Source organism: Hyla sarda, chromosome 2 (assembly GCF_029499605.1).
Source record: "Hyla sarda isolate aHylSar1 chromosome 2, aHylSar1.hap1, whole genome shotgun sequence".
Classification (NCBI taxonomy): domain Eukaryota; kingdom Metazoa; phylum Chordata; class Amphibia; order Anura; family Hylidae; genus Hyla; species Hyla sarda.
Window position 1 is genome coordinate 20,830,368 of NC_079190.1, and position 20,175 is coordinate 20,850,542.

General features: G+C 48.2%; 1 protein-coding gene across 16 annotated transcripts in view; it reads left to right on the forward strand.

The window, feature by feature from the left end:
- The window catches only part of PICALM (phosphatidylinositol binding clathrin assembly protein), a 129,882-nt gene that overhangs the window by 41,697 nt on the left and 68,010 nt on the right, over positions 1 to 20,175 (forward strand). For all 16 annotated transcript variants that reach the window (XM_056561301.1, XM_056561306.1, XM_056561309.1 and 13 more), the window contains exons 3-5: positions 15,608 to 15,683; positions 18,579 to 18,681; positions 18,871 to 18,964. In XM_056561301.1, the coding sequence (XP_056417276.1) occupies positions 15,608 to 15,683; positions 18,579 to 18,681; positions 18,871 to 18,964 (273 nt within the window). The remainder of the gene's footprint in view (positions 1 to 15,607; positions 15,684 to 18,578; positions 18,682 to 18,870; positions 18,965 to 20,175) is intronic.

Sequence of the window (20,175 nt, forward strand, 5' to 3'; positions counted from 1 at the left end):
GCATCCCCCTCATCTGCCAACCGGGCAAATAGTGTCATATGCCTTACCCTTCTGACAGGTGTGTGTGTGTGTGTGTGTGTGTGTATGTGTATATATATATTATAATATATTCATAAAATATATTTATATATATATATTTATAAAATATATATATATATATATATATATATATATATATATATATATATGGAGAGACTGACTCTGAGACTAAATGGCTATGTTGTGAGATTACCATAACACTGTGGCTAGCTTTTTGTGAACTGGTATTTCCTGTTTTCTTTTTTGCCTACAAGTCCCATAATTCCATTTTCCTCCCTCCCACACATCAGCCACCCCACCCATTGAAACATAAATGAGCTGCATCCATTCAAAAGACCTGTGGTTTTCAATCAGGGTGCCCACATCTTTTGCATTAGTTGCAGATTGATCCCTCCACCCATTGAAGCAGACAGGCTCCAGAAAGTTAAACAGATTTGTAAATTACTTCTATTAAAAGATCTTAATCCTTTCAGTACTTATGAGCTTCTGAAGTTGAGTTGTTCTTTTCTGTCTAAATGCTCTCTGATGACACGTGTCTTGGGAACCGCCCAGTTTAGAAGCAAATCCCCATAGCAAACCTCTTCTACTCTGTGCAGTTCCCAAGACGAGCAGAGATGTCAGCAGAGAGCACTGTTGCCAGACAGAAAAAGAACAACTCAACTTCAGCAGCTGATAATTATTGGAAGGATTAAGATTTTTTAATAGAAGTAATTTACAAATCTGTTTAACTTTCTGGAGCCAGTTGATAGATAAAAACAAAGTTTTTTCCTGGAATACCCCTTTAACCTGTTCAGGACCCATGACGTATGCATACGTCTTCACACCCTGGGTCTTAAGGACCCATGACGTATGCATACGTCATGGCGTTTTCCGGTCTCTGCCGCTCGCCGGGCAGAGATCGGAACTGGATGCCTGCTGAAATCCTTCAGCAGGCATCCAGGGCAAACGCCGAGGGGGGCCATGTAGGCCCCCCATGTCGGCGATCGCCGCAAATCGCAAGGGAAATCGCCCTTGCGATCTGCGGCGATACCGGGCTGATCGGGTCTCTGGGACCCGACCGCCCGGTAATTTCGCATGATCCCGGCTGTCGCAGACAGCCAGGACCATGCTGGAGTATCGGAGCGAGGTGGCAAGCCGGACACCTCCTCCGATCCCCTGCGATCTGTCGGTTAGTTAACCGACCAATCGCAGGAGGGGGGGCGGTTACTTCCTCCCGTCCTGCCCGGCCCCTGAAAGTCCGGAGAGGACGGAAGGAAGACCGGAGGACGCGGCGGGGGACGGGGGAGTGCTGGGGACCAGCCCCGGTACTTACCTCGTCCCTGAAGACCCGGATCCAGACGATGAAGACGGCGGCGGCGGCGACAGGTGAGTAGATCTTCAGCCGCGGTCGGGCCCTTTACAGCAATGCACGTCGCCGTAAAGCGACATGCATTGCTGTAATAGGACCCTGTAAACTACAACTCCCAGCATGCAAAGACAGCCCTTGGCGTCTGGGCATGCTGGGAGTTGCAGTTTTGCAACATCTGGAGGTACACAGTTTGGAGACCACTGTGCCCTTCCAGATGTTGCAAAACTACACATCCTCAGCATGCCCTTACTGTCCAGGCATGCTGGGAGTTGTAGTTCTGTAACATCTGGCCCTTCAGATGTTGCAGAACTACAACGCCCAGCATGCCTGGACAGTTTTGGCATACTGGGAGTTGTAGTTTTGCAACATCTGGAAGGGCACAGATTGGGAACCACTGTATTAGTGGTCTGCAAACTGTAGTCCTCCAGATGTTGCAAAACTACAACTCCAAGCATGCTGGGAGTTGTAGTTCGGCAACATCTGGCTGTAAAGATGTTGCCGAACTACTACTCCCAGCATGCCTGAGAATGTTTGGGAGTTGTGGTTTTGCAACAGCTGGAGGCACACTGGTTGGGAAACATTGTTTCCTAACTCAGTGTTTCCCAACCCGTGTGCCTCCAGCTGTTGCAAAACCACAACTCCCAAACATTCTCAGGCATGCTGGGAGTTGTAGTTTTGCAACAGCTGGAGGTCCCCCCCCCTGTGAATGTACAGGGTACATTCACATGGGCAGGGGGCTTACAGTGAGTATCAGGCTGCAAGTTTGCGATGCAGCAAATTTTGCGCGTCAGTTTAAACTCGCAGCGGGAAACTCGCTGTAACCCCCCGCCCATGTGACTGTACCCTAAAAACACTACACTACACTAACATAAAATAAAAAGTAAAAAACACTACATATACACATACCCCTAGACAGCCCCCCTCCCTCCCCAATAAAAATGAAAAACGTCTGGTACGCCACTCTTTCCAAAATGGAGCCTCCAGCTGTTGCAAAACAACTCCCAGTATTGCCAGACAGCCGTTGACTGTCCAGGCATGCTGGGAGTTTTACAACAGCTGGAGGCACCCTGTTTGGGAATCACTGGCGTAAGAATACCCCTATGTCCACCCCTATGCAAATCCCTAATTCAGGCCTCAAATGCACATGGCGCTCTCACTTTGGAGCCCTGTCGTATTTCAGGGCAACAGTTTAGGGTCACATATGGGGTATCGCCGTACTCGGGAGAAATTGCCTTACAAATCTTGTGGGTCTTTTTCTCCTTTCACCCCTTATGAAAAGGTGAAGTTGGGGTCTACACCAGCATGTTAGTGTAAAAAAAATAAACTTTTTACACTAACATGCTGGTGTTGCCCTATACTTTTCATTTTGACAAGAGGTAAAGGGGAAATAAGCCCCACAAAATTTGTAACACAATTTCCCCCGACTACGGAGACACCCCATATGTGGGCGTAAAGTGCTCTGGGGGCGCACAACAAGGCCCAGAAGGGAGAGTGCACCATGTACATTTGAGGTGATTTGCACAGGGGTGGCTGATTGTTACAGCGGTTTTGACAAACGCAAAAAAAAACAAAACCCCACATGTGACCCCATTTCGGAAACTAGACCCCTCACGGAATGTAATGAGGGGTGCAGTGAGAATTTACACCCCACTGGTGTCTGACAGATCTTTGGAACAGTGGGCTGTGCAAATTAAAAATGTTGTACAGCCCACTCTTCCAAAGATTTGACAGACACCAGTGGGGGGTAAATGCTCATTTTATGCCTTGTTACGTTCCTCAAGGGGTCTAGTTTCCAAAATGGTATGCCATGTGGGGGTTATTTTGCTGTCCTGGCACCATATGGGCTTCCTAAATGCGACATGCCCCCGAGCAAAATTTGCTCTCAAAAAGCCAAATATGACTCCTTCTCTTCTGAGCATTGTAGTTCGCCCGTAGTGCACTTCAGGTCAACTTATGGGGTACCTCCATACTCAGAAGAGATGTGGTTACAAATTTTGGGGGGTATTTTCTGCTATTAACCCTTGTAAAAATGTGAAATTTGGGGGGAAACACACATTTTAGTTATTTTTTTTATTTTTTTTTTACGTATGCAAAAGTCGTGAAACCCCTGTGGGGTATTAAGGCTCACATTATTTCTTGTTACGTTCCACAAGGGGTCTAGTTTCCAAAATGATATGCCATGTGTTTTTTTTTTGCTGTCCTGGCACAATAGGGGCTTCCTAAATGCGACATGCCCCCGAGCAAAATTTGCTCTCAAAAAGCCAAATATGACTCCTTCTCTTCTGAGCATTGTAGTTCACTCATAGTACACCTCAGGTCAACTTATGGGGTACCTTCATACTCAGAAGAGATGGGGTTACAATGTTTGGGGGGTATTTTCTGCTATTAACCCTTGCAAAAATGTGAAATTTGGGGGGAAACACACATTTTAGTGAAATTTTATTTTTATTTTTTTACATATGCAAAAGTCGTGAAACCCCTGTGGGGTATTAAGGCTCACTTTATTCCTTGTTACGTACCTCAAGGGGTCTAGTTTCCAAAATGGTATGCCATGTGGGGGATTTTTGCTGTTCTGGCACCATAGGGGCTTCCTAAATGCAACATGCCTCCCAAAAACCATTTAAAAAAAACGTACTCTCCAAAATCCCCTTGTCGCTCCTTCGCTTCGGAGCCCTCTACTGCGCCCGCCGAACACTTTACATAGACATATGAGGTATGTGCTTACTCGAGAGAAATTGGGCTACAAATATAAGTATACATTTTCTCCTTTTTCCCTTTGTAAAAATTCAAAAATTGGGTCTACAAGAACATGCGAGTGTAAAAAATGGAGATTGTGAATTTTCTCCTTCACTTTGCTGTTATTCCTGTGAAACACCTAAAGGGTTAAAACGCGGACTGAATGTCATTTTGAATACTCTGGGGGGTGCAGTTTTTATAATCGGGTAATTTGTGGGGTATTTCTAATATGAAGACCCTTCAAATCCACTTCAAAACTGAACTGGTCCATGAAAAATTGTGAGTTTGGAAATTTTGTGAAAAATTGGAAAATTGCTGCTGAACTTTGAAGCCCTCTGGTGACTTCCAAAAGTAAAAACACGTAAATTTTATGATGCAAACATAAAATAGACATATTGTATATGTGAATTAAAAAAAAATTATTTGGAATATCCATTTTCCTTACAAGCAGAGAGCTTCAAAGTTAAAAAAAATGCAAAATTTTCAAATTTTTCATAAAATGTTGGGATTTTTCACCAAGAAAGGATGCAAGATACCACAAAATTTTACCACTATGTTAAAGTAGAATATGTCACGAAAAAACAATCTCGGAATCAGAATGATAACTAAAAGCATTCCAGAGTTATTAATGTTTAAAGTGACAGTGGTCAGAATTGCAAAAAATGGCCGGGTCCTGAGGTGTAAAATGGCTGGGTCCTTAAGGGGTTAATGGGATTTCAAAACGGAAATTTCAGACCCTTTCCAAAGGCTTTCCAGGCATGCTGAGAGTTGCCGTTCTGAAACCAAAAATAGCCAAAGAGTTTCCGTTCACCCTGTGAGGCCTTAATGTGTCCTTTTCTACCTGATAGAACACCAACATATTGCTCTGATCTGTACAGATCCTTATACAGGTGGAGACGTAGGGAAGAGGTGTCCTGTAGCTATTATCTCCAAGATCAGATTTTGTTTTATAATTTTATTTTTTTTACATTTATATTTTTGTGCTCCCTCATACACTTCTGTTCTGCACACATAAGACTTCTTTGCAATGAGCTTTCACCTATGGAAGGATTAAAGGGGTACTCCAGTGGAAAGCGATTTATTTTATTTATTTATTTATTTTGTTAAATCGACTGGTGCCAAAAAGTTCAACAGATTTGTAAATTACTTCTGTTTCAAAATCTTAATTCTTTCAGTACTTATCAACTGCTGTAGGCTCCAGATAAGTTCTTTCCATTCTGACCAGAGTGCTCTCTGCTGACACCTCTGTCCATATCAGGAACTGTCCAGAGCAGGAGAGGTTTGCTATGGGGATTTGCACCTGCTCTGGACAGTTCCTGACAACTGAACTGTGCAGCATACAGCAGCTGATAAGTACTGGAAGAATTAAGATTTTGAAATAGAAGTAATGTACATATCTGTATAACTTTTCGGCACCGGTAAAGTACCCCTTTATTATTAAACCTTTTAAAAACGAGGCCCTAGTGAAAAGATGAAAAGTAGTTTTTTTCATAGATGATGCGTGGAGCCACCAAGATGTCCGCACCTGCTCAGTAAATCTGCTGACAGCGGGACGTCTGCTAAGAATATATAACATTTACCATTTACTGGTAGTGTTTTCCATTAGGCTTCCCTTATGAGAGATGAGAGGATGTTGCGGTAAGCCGCTGATTGACGGCCGGTTGTTCTCTAGTCTAGAGGCGGAGGTGAAGCGGTGATATTGCTGGGCCGCTCTGCTATTCTGCTAGGTATATGTGACTCTGCTTTGCTGTTTGCTGAATAAAAAAAATCTATCAATTATCAATAGCCTGAAGAGTTCTTATTTTGTGCCTAGTTCATTACAGTCAGTCCGGTCACTCTGTAAGGGTGCATTCACGGTAGCAAAATCTGCAGCAGAAAATACGCAAGTGTGATCGCGCCCTTATATTTGGGGGGTTTGTCGGCCCCCGGGTCGGGGGATGGGGGATTCGTCAGCCCCGGTTGGGGGGTCGTCACCCTTGCTAGTTACTAGTGTGTGAACGCACCCTAAGGGTGTCTGTATATAGAAAAGTGCTTTCCAACAACTGGAACTCCAGCTGTTGCAAAATTCCAACTCCCAGTTTTTCGGCCCCCTTGTTGGGAGAGGGGGGAGATTCGCCAGCCCCGCGGTTGTGGGGGGGGGGGGGGTCTCTCGTCAGCCCCGCGGTTGTGGAGGTCTCGTCAGCCCCGCGGTTGTGGGGGGGGGGGGGGGGGTCTCTCGTCAGCCCCGCGGTTGTGGGGGTCTCGTCAGCCCCGCGGTTGTGGGGGGGGGGGGGTCTCGTCAGCCCTGCGGTTTGGGAGGGGCTCATCAGCTCCGCGGTTTGGAGTGTGGGGGGCTAGTCAGCCCCGTGGTTTGGGGGGGCTCGTCAACCCCGTGGTTTGTGGGGGGGGTGTCATCAGGTTTGGGGGGGGGGGGGGGGGGGGGGTCGGCAGCCCCATAGTTGGTGTTCCAGAGATTTGTTTGCAACAACCTCTTTCACATTCAAAACCTTAGTCAGGGAACTGATCCATTGGCTCTCGAGTTCCCAACATGGGGTTGTTCAACATACATGTGACATTGAGCGCCCAAACAATCTTCGATCTGTGCCAACACCTGGTTCTAGTGTTCAGTTTCACAGCAGCACCACCACAGGGGAAGTGAAGCATTACACACAGTCAATTCGTTTTAACAGGTGTGTACAACAGGGCAGGAGAAGGTCCTCCGGAGCCAGACAGTCCCTATAGCGGCTCTTCAATCTGGCCAAGAGATGAGGATCCTGATCCTATATTAGTGTTTTCTTACCAGTTGATCTCCAGCTGTTGCAAAACTACAACTCCCAGCATGCCCGGACAGCTGAAGGGTGCGTTCACATGCTATTACAAGCAGCAGGTTTCCCTACCATTCATTTGAATGGGTCCGCGGACAGTCTGCAAATCTGACACTATTGCGGACTGTCTGTGGACCCATTTAAATCAATAGCAGCGTAACTCGCAGCAGGATTCCCGCAGGGGGAAACATATTGCTTGTGTGAACGCACCCTTATAAGTTGTTTCCTCACTTGTCTCCCTGGTTGTAGAAGTTCTATAGAAGTGCGTTCCCCTCCCTCGTCCCCTCCTAGGAGTCCTTCTTCACTATGGGGTGTGAAGCCAAGTGACATGTGATCGGGGCCGTGTCAGCTCTGACATCATTCCACCTCTGTCACTTTGTCCAGACACACCTTACTGGTGTCTCATGAACCTTCAGCCACTTTTTATGGTCTGGGTGTATGAATGACAATGCTGCCTGTTGGGAGGAACGTACCGTGCAGACGCCAGAACAGGCTGCGCTCCGGATCAGCGCCGTTGTTTTCTTACTATAGATAGTAGTAGTTTTCATGCTTTTAAAAGAGAAGGAAAGAAAACTTTAAGGTGTATCCAGAAATGGGTGGCCTGACAAATATATATATACACACACACAGACACGTGTGTGTGTGTGTATATATATATATATATATATATATATATATATATATGTGTATATGAGACAGACCGACCGGCCCGAGGGAGAGACAGACCGACCGGCCCGAGGGAGAGACAGACCGACCGGCCGAGGGAGAGACAGACCGACCGGCCGAGGGAGAGACGGACCGACCGGCCGAGGGAGAGACGGACCGACCGGCCGAGGGAGAGACGGACCGACCGGCCGAGGGGAGAGACGGACCGACCGGCCGAGGGAGAGACGGACCGACCGGCCGAGGGAGAGACGGACCGACCGGCCGAGGGAGAGACGGACCGACCGGCCGAGGGAGAGACGGGACCGACCGGCCGAGGGAGAGACGGACCGACCGGCCGAGGGAGAGACGGACCGACCGGCCGAGGGAGAGACGGACCGACCGGCCGAGGGAGAGACGGACCGACCGGCCGAGGGAGAGACGGACCGACCGGCCGAGGGAGAGACGGACCGGACCGGCCGAGGGAGAGACGGACCGACCGGCCGAGGGAGAGACGGACCGACCGGCCGAGGGAGAGACGGACCGACCGGCCGAGGGAGAGACGGACCGACCGGCCGAGGGAGAGACGGACCGACCGGCCGAGGGAGAGACGGACCGACCGGCCGAGGGAGAGACGGACCGACCGGCCGAGGGAGAGACGGACCGACCGGCCGAGGGAGAGACGGACCGACCGGCCGAGGGAGGGACGGACCGACCGGCCGAGGGAGGGACGGACCGACCGGCCGAGGGAGGGACGGACCGACCGGCCGAGGGAGGGACGGACCGACCGGCCGAGGGACGGACGGACCGACCGGCCGAGGGACGGACGGACCGACCGAGGGGGGGGACGGACGGACCGACCGAGGGGGGGGGGACGGACGGACAGACCGAGGGGGGGGGGACGGACAGACCGAGGGGGGGGGGACGGACGGACAGACCGAGGGGGGGGGGGGACGGACGGACAGACCGAGGGGGGGGGGACGGACGGACAGACCGAGGGGGGGGGGACGGACGGACAGACCGAGGGGGGGGGGGACGGACGGACAGACCGAGGGGGGGGGGGGGACGGACGGACAGACGGAGGGGGGGGGGGGCGGACGGACAGACGGAGGGGGGGGGCGGACAGACAGACGGAGGGGGGGGGGGGGCGGACAGACAGTGACCCCCTATCCTTTGGATTGGGGATAAGTGTCTGATTGCAGGGGGTCCGACTGCTGGGACTCACCTTCCCATGATTAGAGGGGACCAGGGATTTGCTGTGCAGGCAGTCACTTCTGCTTGACTATGAAGGTGACTGAACCCCGTACAGGAGATCATGAGGGGTCTGATTGCTGGGACTCCTTGCGATTTGTGCGGGGTTCAGTCACTTTTCCGTCCTCATCACGCTCTCACCCCCACCTCCTGAGACGAGCAAAAGTGGCCTCTGTGTTTTTGGGTTCATTAACACTACATATTTTCTGAGCAGAATTCCACTTGATAAACACTGCAGCAGCCTCCCATTGTTCTTAATCTTATCTGCTGTACCATTTACACTATGGAGTTCCTGCTGTGGACGCTCTGCCGCAAAAATTCTGAAACCCAGACTCTGCTGAAAGAATGAACATGCTCATTTTTTCGGAGGAATCCGCTTGGACATACGTTGCCATCTATTGAGATGACACATTTCTGTGTATTAGTTTAGTGCCAGCAGTCTAGATGGAATCTCCACCTGAAATATCTCTGAGCGGAGATTCCGTAGTGTGAATGAGTCCTTTATTTTCACACACACAAAAAAGCTGTTTTATCCGCCGTGTCATTGTCAAGGAGGCGTGGCCTAGGGTCCTAGTGCTGCAACACCTCTGGGCTCTGAACAGCTGCCCTCTTGTTTGAAAGACATGTCCTGCGCAAGTCCACGCATGCGCCGCAGCTACCTATTATGGCTCAGGCGCAGTGAGCTATTGAAGCTTTAGCTTCCCTTCTCTCACTGCGCCGGTGTGTGTTAAAGGAAAACTGTCAGCTTGTTCACCCACACTAAACCCGTTACACTGGGTCATAGTGTGGGTGAACAGGATACAAACCAGGGGGTCACTTACTTATTTTTTCACCTGGCTGCTGAGATATATGCTTCTAAAATTCTGGGGTTTCTATAATGAACAAGCGCACTGAACGCGTATCCACCGCCCGCCTCTCTCTCCCGGAGTAAAGCTCCTAAGCCCGCCCATCCGCTTTGCATATTCATTAGCTTCAACTCCCCATCCTAGTGACGTGGAGTCACAGCTCACATGATCGCAGCGCTCTGTCTAAAGAGCGCATGCGCCGCCATATTTTCCCCAGCTCTCGCGTCATGAGGACAGCGCAAGGGGAGCGCTCTACTCAGAGGCCGCCGCAAGGGAGGAAGAAGGGGAGCGTGGCGATTGGTCTGTGTGTGAGGGAACCAATCATCGAGCGTTGGTAGGAGGGGGCGGGACTAAGGCGGAGGTAGAGGAGGGTGATGGAGGGGGAGAGCGAGCTTAGGTGTGATACCATTCCGCAAAGTATTCAGGACAGTTTAACGAGGGACCGGCATGGAGCGCTGCGGTCAAGTGAGCTGTGACTTCACATCACTAGGGTGTGGAGTTGAAGCTAATGAATATGCAAAGCAGATGGGCGGGCTTAGGAGCTTTACTCCGGGAGAGAGAGGCGGGCGGTGGATACGCCTTCAGTGCGCTTATTTATTATAGAAATCCCAGTACTTTAGAAGCATATATCTCGGCAGCCAGGTGACAAAAATAAGTAAGTGACCCCCTGGTTTGAATCCTGATCACCCGCTCTATAACCGGTGTAATGGGTTTAGTGTCGGTCACCAAGCTGACAGTTTTCCTTTAAAGGGGGGGTACTCTGCTGCTCAGCGTTTGGAACAAACTGTTCCGAACGCTGGAGCCGGTCTCGGGAGCTTGTGACGTCATAGCCCCGCCCCCTCATGATGTAACACCCCACCCCCTCAATGCAAGTCTATGGCAGGGGGCGTGATGGCTGTCACCCCCCCCTTCCATAGACTTGCATTGAGGGGGGCGGGGTGTCATATCATGAGGGGTGGGGCTATGACATTGCGATCTCCTGGCTTCAGCGTTCGGAACAGTTTGTTCTAAACGCTGAGCTGCAGAGTACCCCTTTAAGTGACACTAGTGAGGCTGCAACTTCAATAGCTCACTGCACCTGTGCTGGTGCGAAAAGTGAGACTGCAGCTCCAAATTAAAGGGAGTCATCCAGTATTGTAAAACTTATCCCCTATCCTAAGGATAGGGGATACGTTTCAGATCGCTGGGACGCCCTGCGATCTCCCGTACGGGGCCCCGGCAGTTTGCAATAAGGGGGCATGTTGACCACCGGAGCGCTGTATTGAGGGGGCGTGTCAGACCCCCCTGTTATCTGAAACTTATGCCTTATCCTTAGGATAGGGGATAAGTTTTACAATACTGGAGTACTCCTTTATTACTAACAAAAACCACAGATCATGGTGCAAAAAGTGAGCTCCCCCCCACACTGCTCCATGGGCAGAAGAAAAACATTTATTTTTGATAGTTGCCACAACAGGACAATGTTAAGCATACTTATTTAAAAAAATAAATAAATAAATATAAATATATATATATATATATATATATATATATATATATATATATATATATTTCAGCTAGTAAATAAAATTAAAAAAAAATATTTTTTTGATATCATTGTAATCTTTCTGTCCTGAAGAATAAAATTAGCATTTCAGTTTGACCAGTGAATAGTGTAACCAAGAATCCCACAAAACTGCAGTCTTTTATTTATTAATGAATTAACTTAAAGGGGTATTCCAGGAAAAAAACTTTTTTATATACCGTATTTATCGGGGTATACCACGCACCGGCCTATAACACGCACCCTCATTTTACCAAGGATATTTGGGTAAAAAAAGTTTTTTACCCAAATATCCATGGTAAAATGAGGGTGCGTGTGTGCGCATGTATACCCCAATATACCCCCAGGAAAGGCAGGGGGAGAGAGGCCGTCGCTGCCCGCTTCTCTCCCCCTGCCTTTCCTGGGGTCTAGAGCCCTGCTGCCGGCCCTTCTCTCCCCCTGGCTATCGGCGCCGCTGCCCGTTCTCTCCCCCTGACTATCGGTGCCGGCGCCCCATTGCCGGCGCCCCATTGCCGGTGCCGATAGCCAGGGGGAGAGAAGCGGCGCTGACAGCCAGGGGGAGAGAAGGGGCAGCAGCACCCATTGCTGGCGTCGCTGCCCCGTTGCCTCCCCCCATCCCCAGTGGCATAATTACCTGTTGCCGGAGTCAGGTCCGCACTGCTTCAGGCCTCCGGTGTGCATCCCCTGCGTTGTTGCTATGCACGGCGCGGCGCACTGACGTCATGCGTCGCGCCGTGCAGCGCATAGCAACGACACAGGGGACGCACACTGGAGGCCTGAAGCAGCGCGGACCCGGCAACAGGTAATTATGCAACCGGAGATGGGGGGGGGGGCAATGGGGCGCGGGCACCGATAGTCAGGGTGACAGAACGGGCAGCGGCGCCGATAGCCAGGGGGAGAGGAGGGCCGGCAGCAGGGCTCTAGACCCTCGGGAAGGCAGGGGGAGAGAAGCGGGCAGCGACTGCCTCTCTCCCCCTGCCTTTCCTGGGGGTGTATCGGCGTATAACACGCACATAGACTTTAGGCTAAAAATTTTAGCCTAAAAAGTGCGTGTTATACGCCGATAAATACGGTATATATCAACTGGCTCCAGAAAGTTAAACAGATTTGTAAATTACTTCTATAAAAAAAAAAACTTAATCCTTTCAGTACTTATGAGCTTCTGAAGTTAAGGTTGTTCTTTTCTGTCTAAGTGCTCTCTGATGACACGTGTTTCGGGAAACGCCCAGTTTAGAAGAGGTTTGCTACGGGGATCGGCTTCTAAACTGGGCGGTTCCCGAGACAGGTGTCATCAGAGAGCACTTAGACAGAAAAGAACAACCTTAACTTCAGAAGCCCATAAGTACTGAAAGGATTAAGATTTTTTTTTTATAGAAGTAATTTACAAATCTGTTTAACTTTCTGGCACCAGTTGATTGAAAAAAATAAAAAATACGGTAAATGTTTTCCACCGGAGTACCCCTTTAAGGGGTTATTGTGTGTTGGCGACTCTCCAGTCCGGTGTCACTGTGTATACCTCCAGGATTGTGTATAGTCATTGTGAGCTACACCCAGGTCACATTATTAGGGGAAGGCGATCTTCTGTTTTCATATCAAACACAGAGTAACGTCTTCGTTCTGATATTAGGCGTCACCCAGTTACCAAATAATAATAATCTAGGTAAATGGGTTATTGGTTTAAGAAATATAGATTTTCAGATACACCCTATTACACCCTATTTTGGATACACCTCCAGTCAGAACTTTCCATAATGATCCAGATAGGAGAACAGCTACAAAGCTTCTCTCTCTGGAACAGTGGTCTCCAAACGGCAGCCCTCCAGATTTAGCAAAACTACAACTCCCAGCATGCCCGGACAGCCGTTGGCTGTCCGGGCATGCTGGGAGTTGTAGTTTTGCAAACTTTAGAAGGCAGCAGTTTGGAGACCACTGCCCTGGAGGACCCTGCATGTCCACAGGAAACCCTCTGATTAGGGATATACAGATACTAGTATTGGGGCCAATACTAGACATTTCCCTGGTATTTGGGACTCTTCAATGTCCCTGATACCAAATCCGATACCTGCTGCCGCTCCGCTGCCCCGTTCTCCCGTCCTCCTGTCCGCATCATGGCGTTCCATGGCGGAGCATGTGACACACACGTCACTCCACCTCCTCCACTGTGCCCAGCGTAACGCTACGGAGGAAGCAGAGTGACGTGCATGTCACATGATCCTCCATAGAACGCCATGAGGCGAACGGGAGAACGGGGCAGCGGAGCGGCAGCACCAGTCAGAGGATAGCCGCAGGTGAACTTTCTACAAGGGAGGAGGCTGCAGTCTACAGGGGGCCTGCTACTAATGTCTAAAGGGGGGGGGGGGGCTGCTGTTTACAAGGGGGGCTACGGTCTACAGGAGGTTTTACTAACGTCTGCAGGGGGAGGTGCTGTCTGCAGGGGGAGGTGCTGTCTGTAGGGGGAGGTGCTGTCTGTAGGGGGAGGTGCTGTCTGTAGGGGGAGGTGCTGTCTGCAGGGGGAGGTGCTGTCTGCAGGGGGAGGTGCTGTCTGCAGGGGGAGGTGCTGTCTGCAGGGGGGCTGCTGCCAATGTCTGCAAGGGGATACTACCTACTATTAAAGACAATCTTACAGCAGAGTCACCTGCACTAACTTGAATTTATAGGTAGATCGTGCAGGTGACCCGGTTTCTACCGCCGCTCACCATGTGGTCATCGGTCTCGCTGCCAATGCAAATTCTTTGTTCTGCTCAATTGAGAAGAGAGAAATCTTGGCTCATTCTACAGCAGCCGCCTCCATTGCGCACAACAAGGAACCACATATCATACGGTAAACAGCGCCAGAAACCGGGTCACCTTGGTGTCAGATTCCCTTTAAAATAAAAGTACTCGTACTTGGCATCGGTACTCATACTCTGTCTTTAAAAAACTGTATCGGGACATAGGGCTGGGCGGTATACCGGTTCATACCGGACACCGTTTTTTTTTTCTCCGACGGTATGAATTTTACCCGATACCGGTGGGGCCCCTCCCCCCACCCACCCATGAATGAATTACAGAGCCCACGGCTCCGCTCTGTCAGGGGAGAGCAGGATGGCACTCCTCATCCCCGCTCCCCCTGCAGTTTCAGGACGGCTCCTCTCTGCAATCAGAGTCAGGGGAAAGTGCAGAAACTGGTTCTGATGTTTCCCGGAGCCCTGAGCCGGCTCCCTGCTCCAGTCCACCTCTCCTCTCTCTTCGCCAGTGTTCATAACAAGCGCCCGCAGAGCTTTGCGCCGCATTTCTTCTAGTTCCGGCACCCACTCCTGAGGCCCCTAGTGTACGCCGCAGGACCGAGTGGAGCGAGCGCTTCAGGGGCGGACAGACCGCCTGTGAGGGTTCCCGCTGATCTTTGAAAGAGCGGCGGGCCCCCTCACACAACGCACCTGAGCTGCGCCGCTGCTGCTCACTGTTCTAAAGTGGCAGTGGGCACTGAACGCTTCCGCCAGAGAGGATCCTGTGTCCGGGCGGGAAGCGCCCACGTTACTGCACTGATGACAGGGGCACTTCCCAGCAGCCGCATCAGCGCACAGGTGAGGAGGAGGGGAGGGGGTAATGGAAGCAGAGGGGGTAATGGAATAAGGATCAGGGGGTTAATGGGTGCAGGGGGGTAATGGAAGCAGGGGGTTAATGGAATGAGGGACAGGATGGGGTTAATGGGTGTAGGGGAGTTAATGGGTGCAGGGGGGTGAATGGAAAGAGGGGCAGGATGGGGTGAATGGAGAGATTTTTGCTGCCCTGACTCCTCATCCCCTGTAGTGCAGAGCTGTGATAGACAGCAGCGGGGAGTATACAGTACAATGCTGTTTTGCGAACCAGTGTGCCTCCAGCTGTTGCAAAACTACAACTCCCAGCATGCCCAGACATCCGCAGGCTGTCCAGGCATGCTGGGAGTTGTAGTTTTGCTACAGCTGGAGGCACACTGGTTCGGGAAACCCTGATGTTCTGACACTTTAACAAGCCCCCCCCCAAATACCGTTAAATACCGTGATACCGCGATAATGTAAAAAAATACTGTGATACACATTTTAGGTCATACCGCCCAGCTCTATCGGGACATCCCTACCTCTGATTATAATGGTAGCTGCCATGTAATTCTTTATTTCCCCACTGGAGGAGCTGCAGGGAAACTGACCACTTGCTGCTGGGATCCCAACATATTAGAGCTAATGACAAGGCCCCTGTTATCATCCTATAAATAAATTATTGATGAATTATAGGATGAACATCACATTAAATTTTTCTTATTTTGTGATTTTTTATTTAAAATTTTCAGCATTATCAGCTTGATGTGAATTTGGAGCAGTTTATTGTATTGACTTGATATATATGTATATTCTCACCTTTCTATATGTCTTTTCTCTTGCAGCGCTTTATCCAGTATCTGGCATCACGCAATACGCTGTTCAACTTGAGCAACTTTTTGGACAAAAGTGGGCTTCAAGGTAAGTTCTGTGCAACTTACCTGTGTAAGATTCCCGCAGAAGTGACATATTATTGATGCATAAGAGATAAGTGGCCAGGGGGGGGGGGGGGGGGGTTCACATTTTTTTTTGTAACTTTTTTTTAATTTTTTTTAACTTTTTTACTTTTATTTTTACACTTTAATAGTCCTCATAGGGGACTATTTATGGCAATCATTCGATTCCTAATACTGTTCAGTGCTATGTATAACACAGCACTGATCATTATTATCGGTCATCTTCTGCTCTGGTCTGCTTGATCTCAGATCAGAGCAGAAGACGCCGGGAAGGCAGCGGAGACAGGTGAGGGGACCTCCGGCTGCCATGCTGGATGATCGGATGGCTGCGGCAGCGCTGCGGGCGATCTGATTATCCATTCAAAGTACCGCGATGCTGCAGATGCCATGATCTGTATTGATCACGGCATCTGAGGGGTTAATGGCGGACATCTGTGCGATCGCGGGTGTCTGCCATTACGGGCGGGTCCCTGGCTGCCGGGACCTGTCGCGCAGGACGTACATTTAAAGGGGTTAAAGGGGTACTCCGGTGGAAATTTTTTTTTTCTAAATCAACTGATGCCAGAAAGTTTAACAGATTTGTAAATGACTTCTATTAAAAAATCTTAATCCTTCCAGTATTTATCAGCTGCTGTATGCTCCACAGGAAATTGTGTAATTCTTCCTAGTCTGACCACACAGTGCTCTCTGCTGACACCTCTGTCCATGTCAGGAACTGTCCAGGGCAGGAGAAAATCTCTATAGCAAACATATGCTGCTCTGGACAGTTCCTGACATGGACAGAGGTGTCACCAGAGAGCACTGTGTTCGGACCGAAAAGAACTATACAACTTCCTTTGTAGTATATAGCAGCTGATGAGTACTGGAAGGATTAAGATTTTTAAATAGCTGTAATTTACAATCTATATAACTGTCTGGTACCAGTTGATTAGAATTTATTTTTTTTGCACCGGAGTACTCCTTTAAAAAGGTCTGGTAAAAATGAGCTTATAGTCTAGCCACATAGAGGATAGGTATCTGATTGCTAGGACCACGATCTCTGGAACAGGACCAAGGCTTCCATCGATAATGTGTGCGGTAAACAGCACGCGCTCCGTTGTTTTTTGTATGCGAGCGCTGGAGAGTACAGCACTTGTGCATCTCCATTGCTCCCATACCAATGAATGGAACACGTTCTGTCTACAGCACACACTGACTACCGGGGTTCCTGCAGATCAGATACCCCCTGCGATCAGGTACTTATCCCCTATCCTCTCCAATCCCTGCTACAAACATGTGCAGGCGCTGCTCATCAGGATTGCGGCAGTGAGTGAAGCTACCGCTGGAGCTGCGCCACAATTCATATGAACCCCGCCTGTACAGGCTCCCAGCAGGGCTCGATTTTCATTCATGGTCATCATAGATGAAGAGGCAGAGAGAGCAGTGTCTAGGGCACTTCCATTTTTGAATTATTTTTTATATTGTTTTTTGTAATTGCAGTAACGGACCTACAAAGTAAAGGCTCATTCGCAATACAGAACTTCCACCAGGAGATAATCAGGGGGAAGATTTCCTGAACAGCAGGCGCCGATAAGATCAATTGGTGCTCCGGCCGCACAGACACATATGTTGCCCAAGTTAAAGGGTACCTCTCATCAAAAAAAACTTTTGATATATTATAGATTAATGTATGCAGAGTAACTTCACAATTGCATGTTATTAAAAAATATGCTTCTTTCTATTTAATTTTCCACTTTGAAGAAATGACCACTAGGGGTCTCCCTACCAGTCCTGGCAGCAAGCATTTCAGACTCATGCTGGAGTCCTAAACACTACGAGCTGCCAGTCTGCTTTGTTCACAAAGAACACTCAGAGCTGCCAGCCTGCTTTGTTCACAGCCTGTTTGGCTGTGAACAAAGCAGGCTGGCAGCTCTGAGTGTTTAGGACTCCAGCATGAGTCAGAAATGCTTGCTGACAGGACTGATCGGGAAAAATACAATAGAAAGAAGCATATTTTTCATTAACATGCTATTGGAAAGTTATTCAACATTCATTAATCTAAAATATATCAAAAGTTTATTTGATGAGAGGTACCCTTTAACGGCAATGTGGTCTACAAGAAATTCATCAAAAGAATGAACCGAAAATTCTACAGTGTGCAGCAGAATCCTATTGAAAACAATGGGGAGCTGCTGCATCTGAATGGAAATTCTGTAGTGTGAATGGGCCCTAAACAAAACAAACATTAACATACATATTTATATAATATTTGTGTGTAATGTTCAACTAAAAACCATCAAATTTGGCTGAATTGCGTAGTCACATTAGGTCACATGTTGCAACATGACCACATTTATAGTCCTTATATGTGATCTTTGTGTCGCCATGTAGCCCTTCGTCTTACCAATGGAATTGATTTACAGTATTGATTGGGTGTCCGACCCCTCTGGTGGCTGCTTTACATCTTTTTTGGTCAAAGCCTGGCATTGAGCTGTACCGATTCTTTAAAGGGGTACTCCGCTGCTCAGCGTTTGGAACAAACTCTTCCGAACGCTGGAACCGGCACTGGGAGCTTGACATCATAGCCCCGCCCCCTCATGTCACGCCCTACCCCCCTCAATGCAAGTCTATGGGAGGGGCGTGACGGCTGTCACGCCCCCTCCCACAGACTTGCATTGAGGGGGCGGGGTGTGACGACATGAGGGGGCGGGGCTATGACATCACAAGCTCCCTGCTCCAGCGTTCGGAACAGTTTGTTCCAAATGCTGAGCAGCGGAGTACCCCTTTAAGTTGTGAGATCTCTGATTTAGAGTAATCATATGAGGTTGTTTTGTAGCGATAGATGTTATTTCTAACTTTGTCATCTTTTTTTTCCGTCCAGGTTATGACATGTCTACGTTTATCCGACGCTACAGCCGCTACCTGAACGAGAAGGCGGTGTCATACAGACAGGTTGCTTTTGACTTTACCAAAGTAAAACGAGGGTAAGCCATATGTATGTGTATAGTGTCCGTGTGAGGACAGCCCCCTCAGCCTGCTGCGTGGGGTGTCTGCCGCATTCCTAATACTTGTAGATGACTTTATAATGCACTTTTATAGCTGCCAAGAGCTTCTTCACTTCTGTTTTTGACTTGTTTCGTGTTGTGATGAATGAACCTTGTGTTTGTTTTCAGGGCTGATGGGGTTATGAGAACAATGAACACTGAGAAGTTATTAAAAACCATGCCCATCATACAGAACCAAATGGACGCCCTGCTCGACTTTAATGTAAGTGGAATGGGCCCAGCGCCCAAGATATTCTGCACGTGGGCATCTGCTCGCCCTTCACGAATTTCGGGTACTCTTCTCTATGTATACTGGGGTAGGGATCACTGTTCCCTGGGCCAGCATTACATAGGAATGTTAGGATTGTGTATCTTAACAATTTATCCGCAGTGATGCTACTCCTATTTACTCTCCAGGATCAGAATCGATATTTCCAAACTTTGACCCCCTATTAATCAGTAACCTAAATCAGTGCGCTCCTTTTGCCAGCCAAGGCCTTAAAAATTCTGCAAGAGATATAACCCCTTATACTTAAACAAAATGCAATGTATAAAGGGTTAAAGTCCAAAAGGGATTTGCAGTCCGGATTATGTTGCAACCATTGGTAGGATTCACTAAGGCAGAGTTTTCCAACCTGTGTGCCTCCAGCTGTTGCAAAACTAGAACTCACAGCATGCCTGGAAACCAGATGGACCCTGTTAAATGTCAATGGGATCTGTCCAGCCCCGAACAATGGAGCCACCGACGCAGATGTGCACAAGGCATTATAGCATTATACAGTACAAGCAATCTAATGATTGCATATAAAAGTCCCCTATGGGGACTTAAAAAGTGCAAAATAAAAAAATAAAAAGTTCCTAATAAAAAATAAGATCCCCCTTATTTTCCAATTTTACAAAGAGAATTTTTTTTTTTACATATTTGGAATAGCTGCGTGCGTAGATGTCCAAAGTATTAAAATATGTTTAATATCCCGCACGGTAAACGGCGTAGACGTAAAAAAAAAAAATCAAACACCAAAAATACAGATTTTTAGTTACTTCATATATTGGAAAAAATGTATAAAAAGACATCAAAAACTCCTATCATAACAAAAATGGTATTGATAAAAACTACAGATCACGGCACAAAAAAATGAGCCCTCATACATCCCCGTATACGGAAAAATCAATTAGTTATAGGGGAAAATTACAATTTTATGCATACCAATTTTGTTAAAAAAAAAAGTTAGCATTTTTTTAAATAGTACAGTAATACATTTTTTTCAAATAAATTTGGTATCATTTTAATTGCATTAATCTACAGACTCGTATGGGTCTGTAAGTGAAAAAACAAGAGTTATGGATTTTTTTTTTAAAGGAGAGGAGGAAAAAACGAAAATGCAAAAATGAAAAATGGCCTGGTCCTTAAGATTACAATGGGCTTGGTCCTTT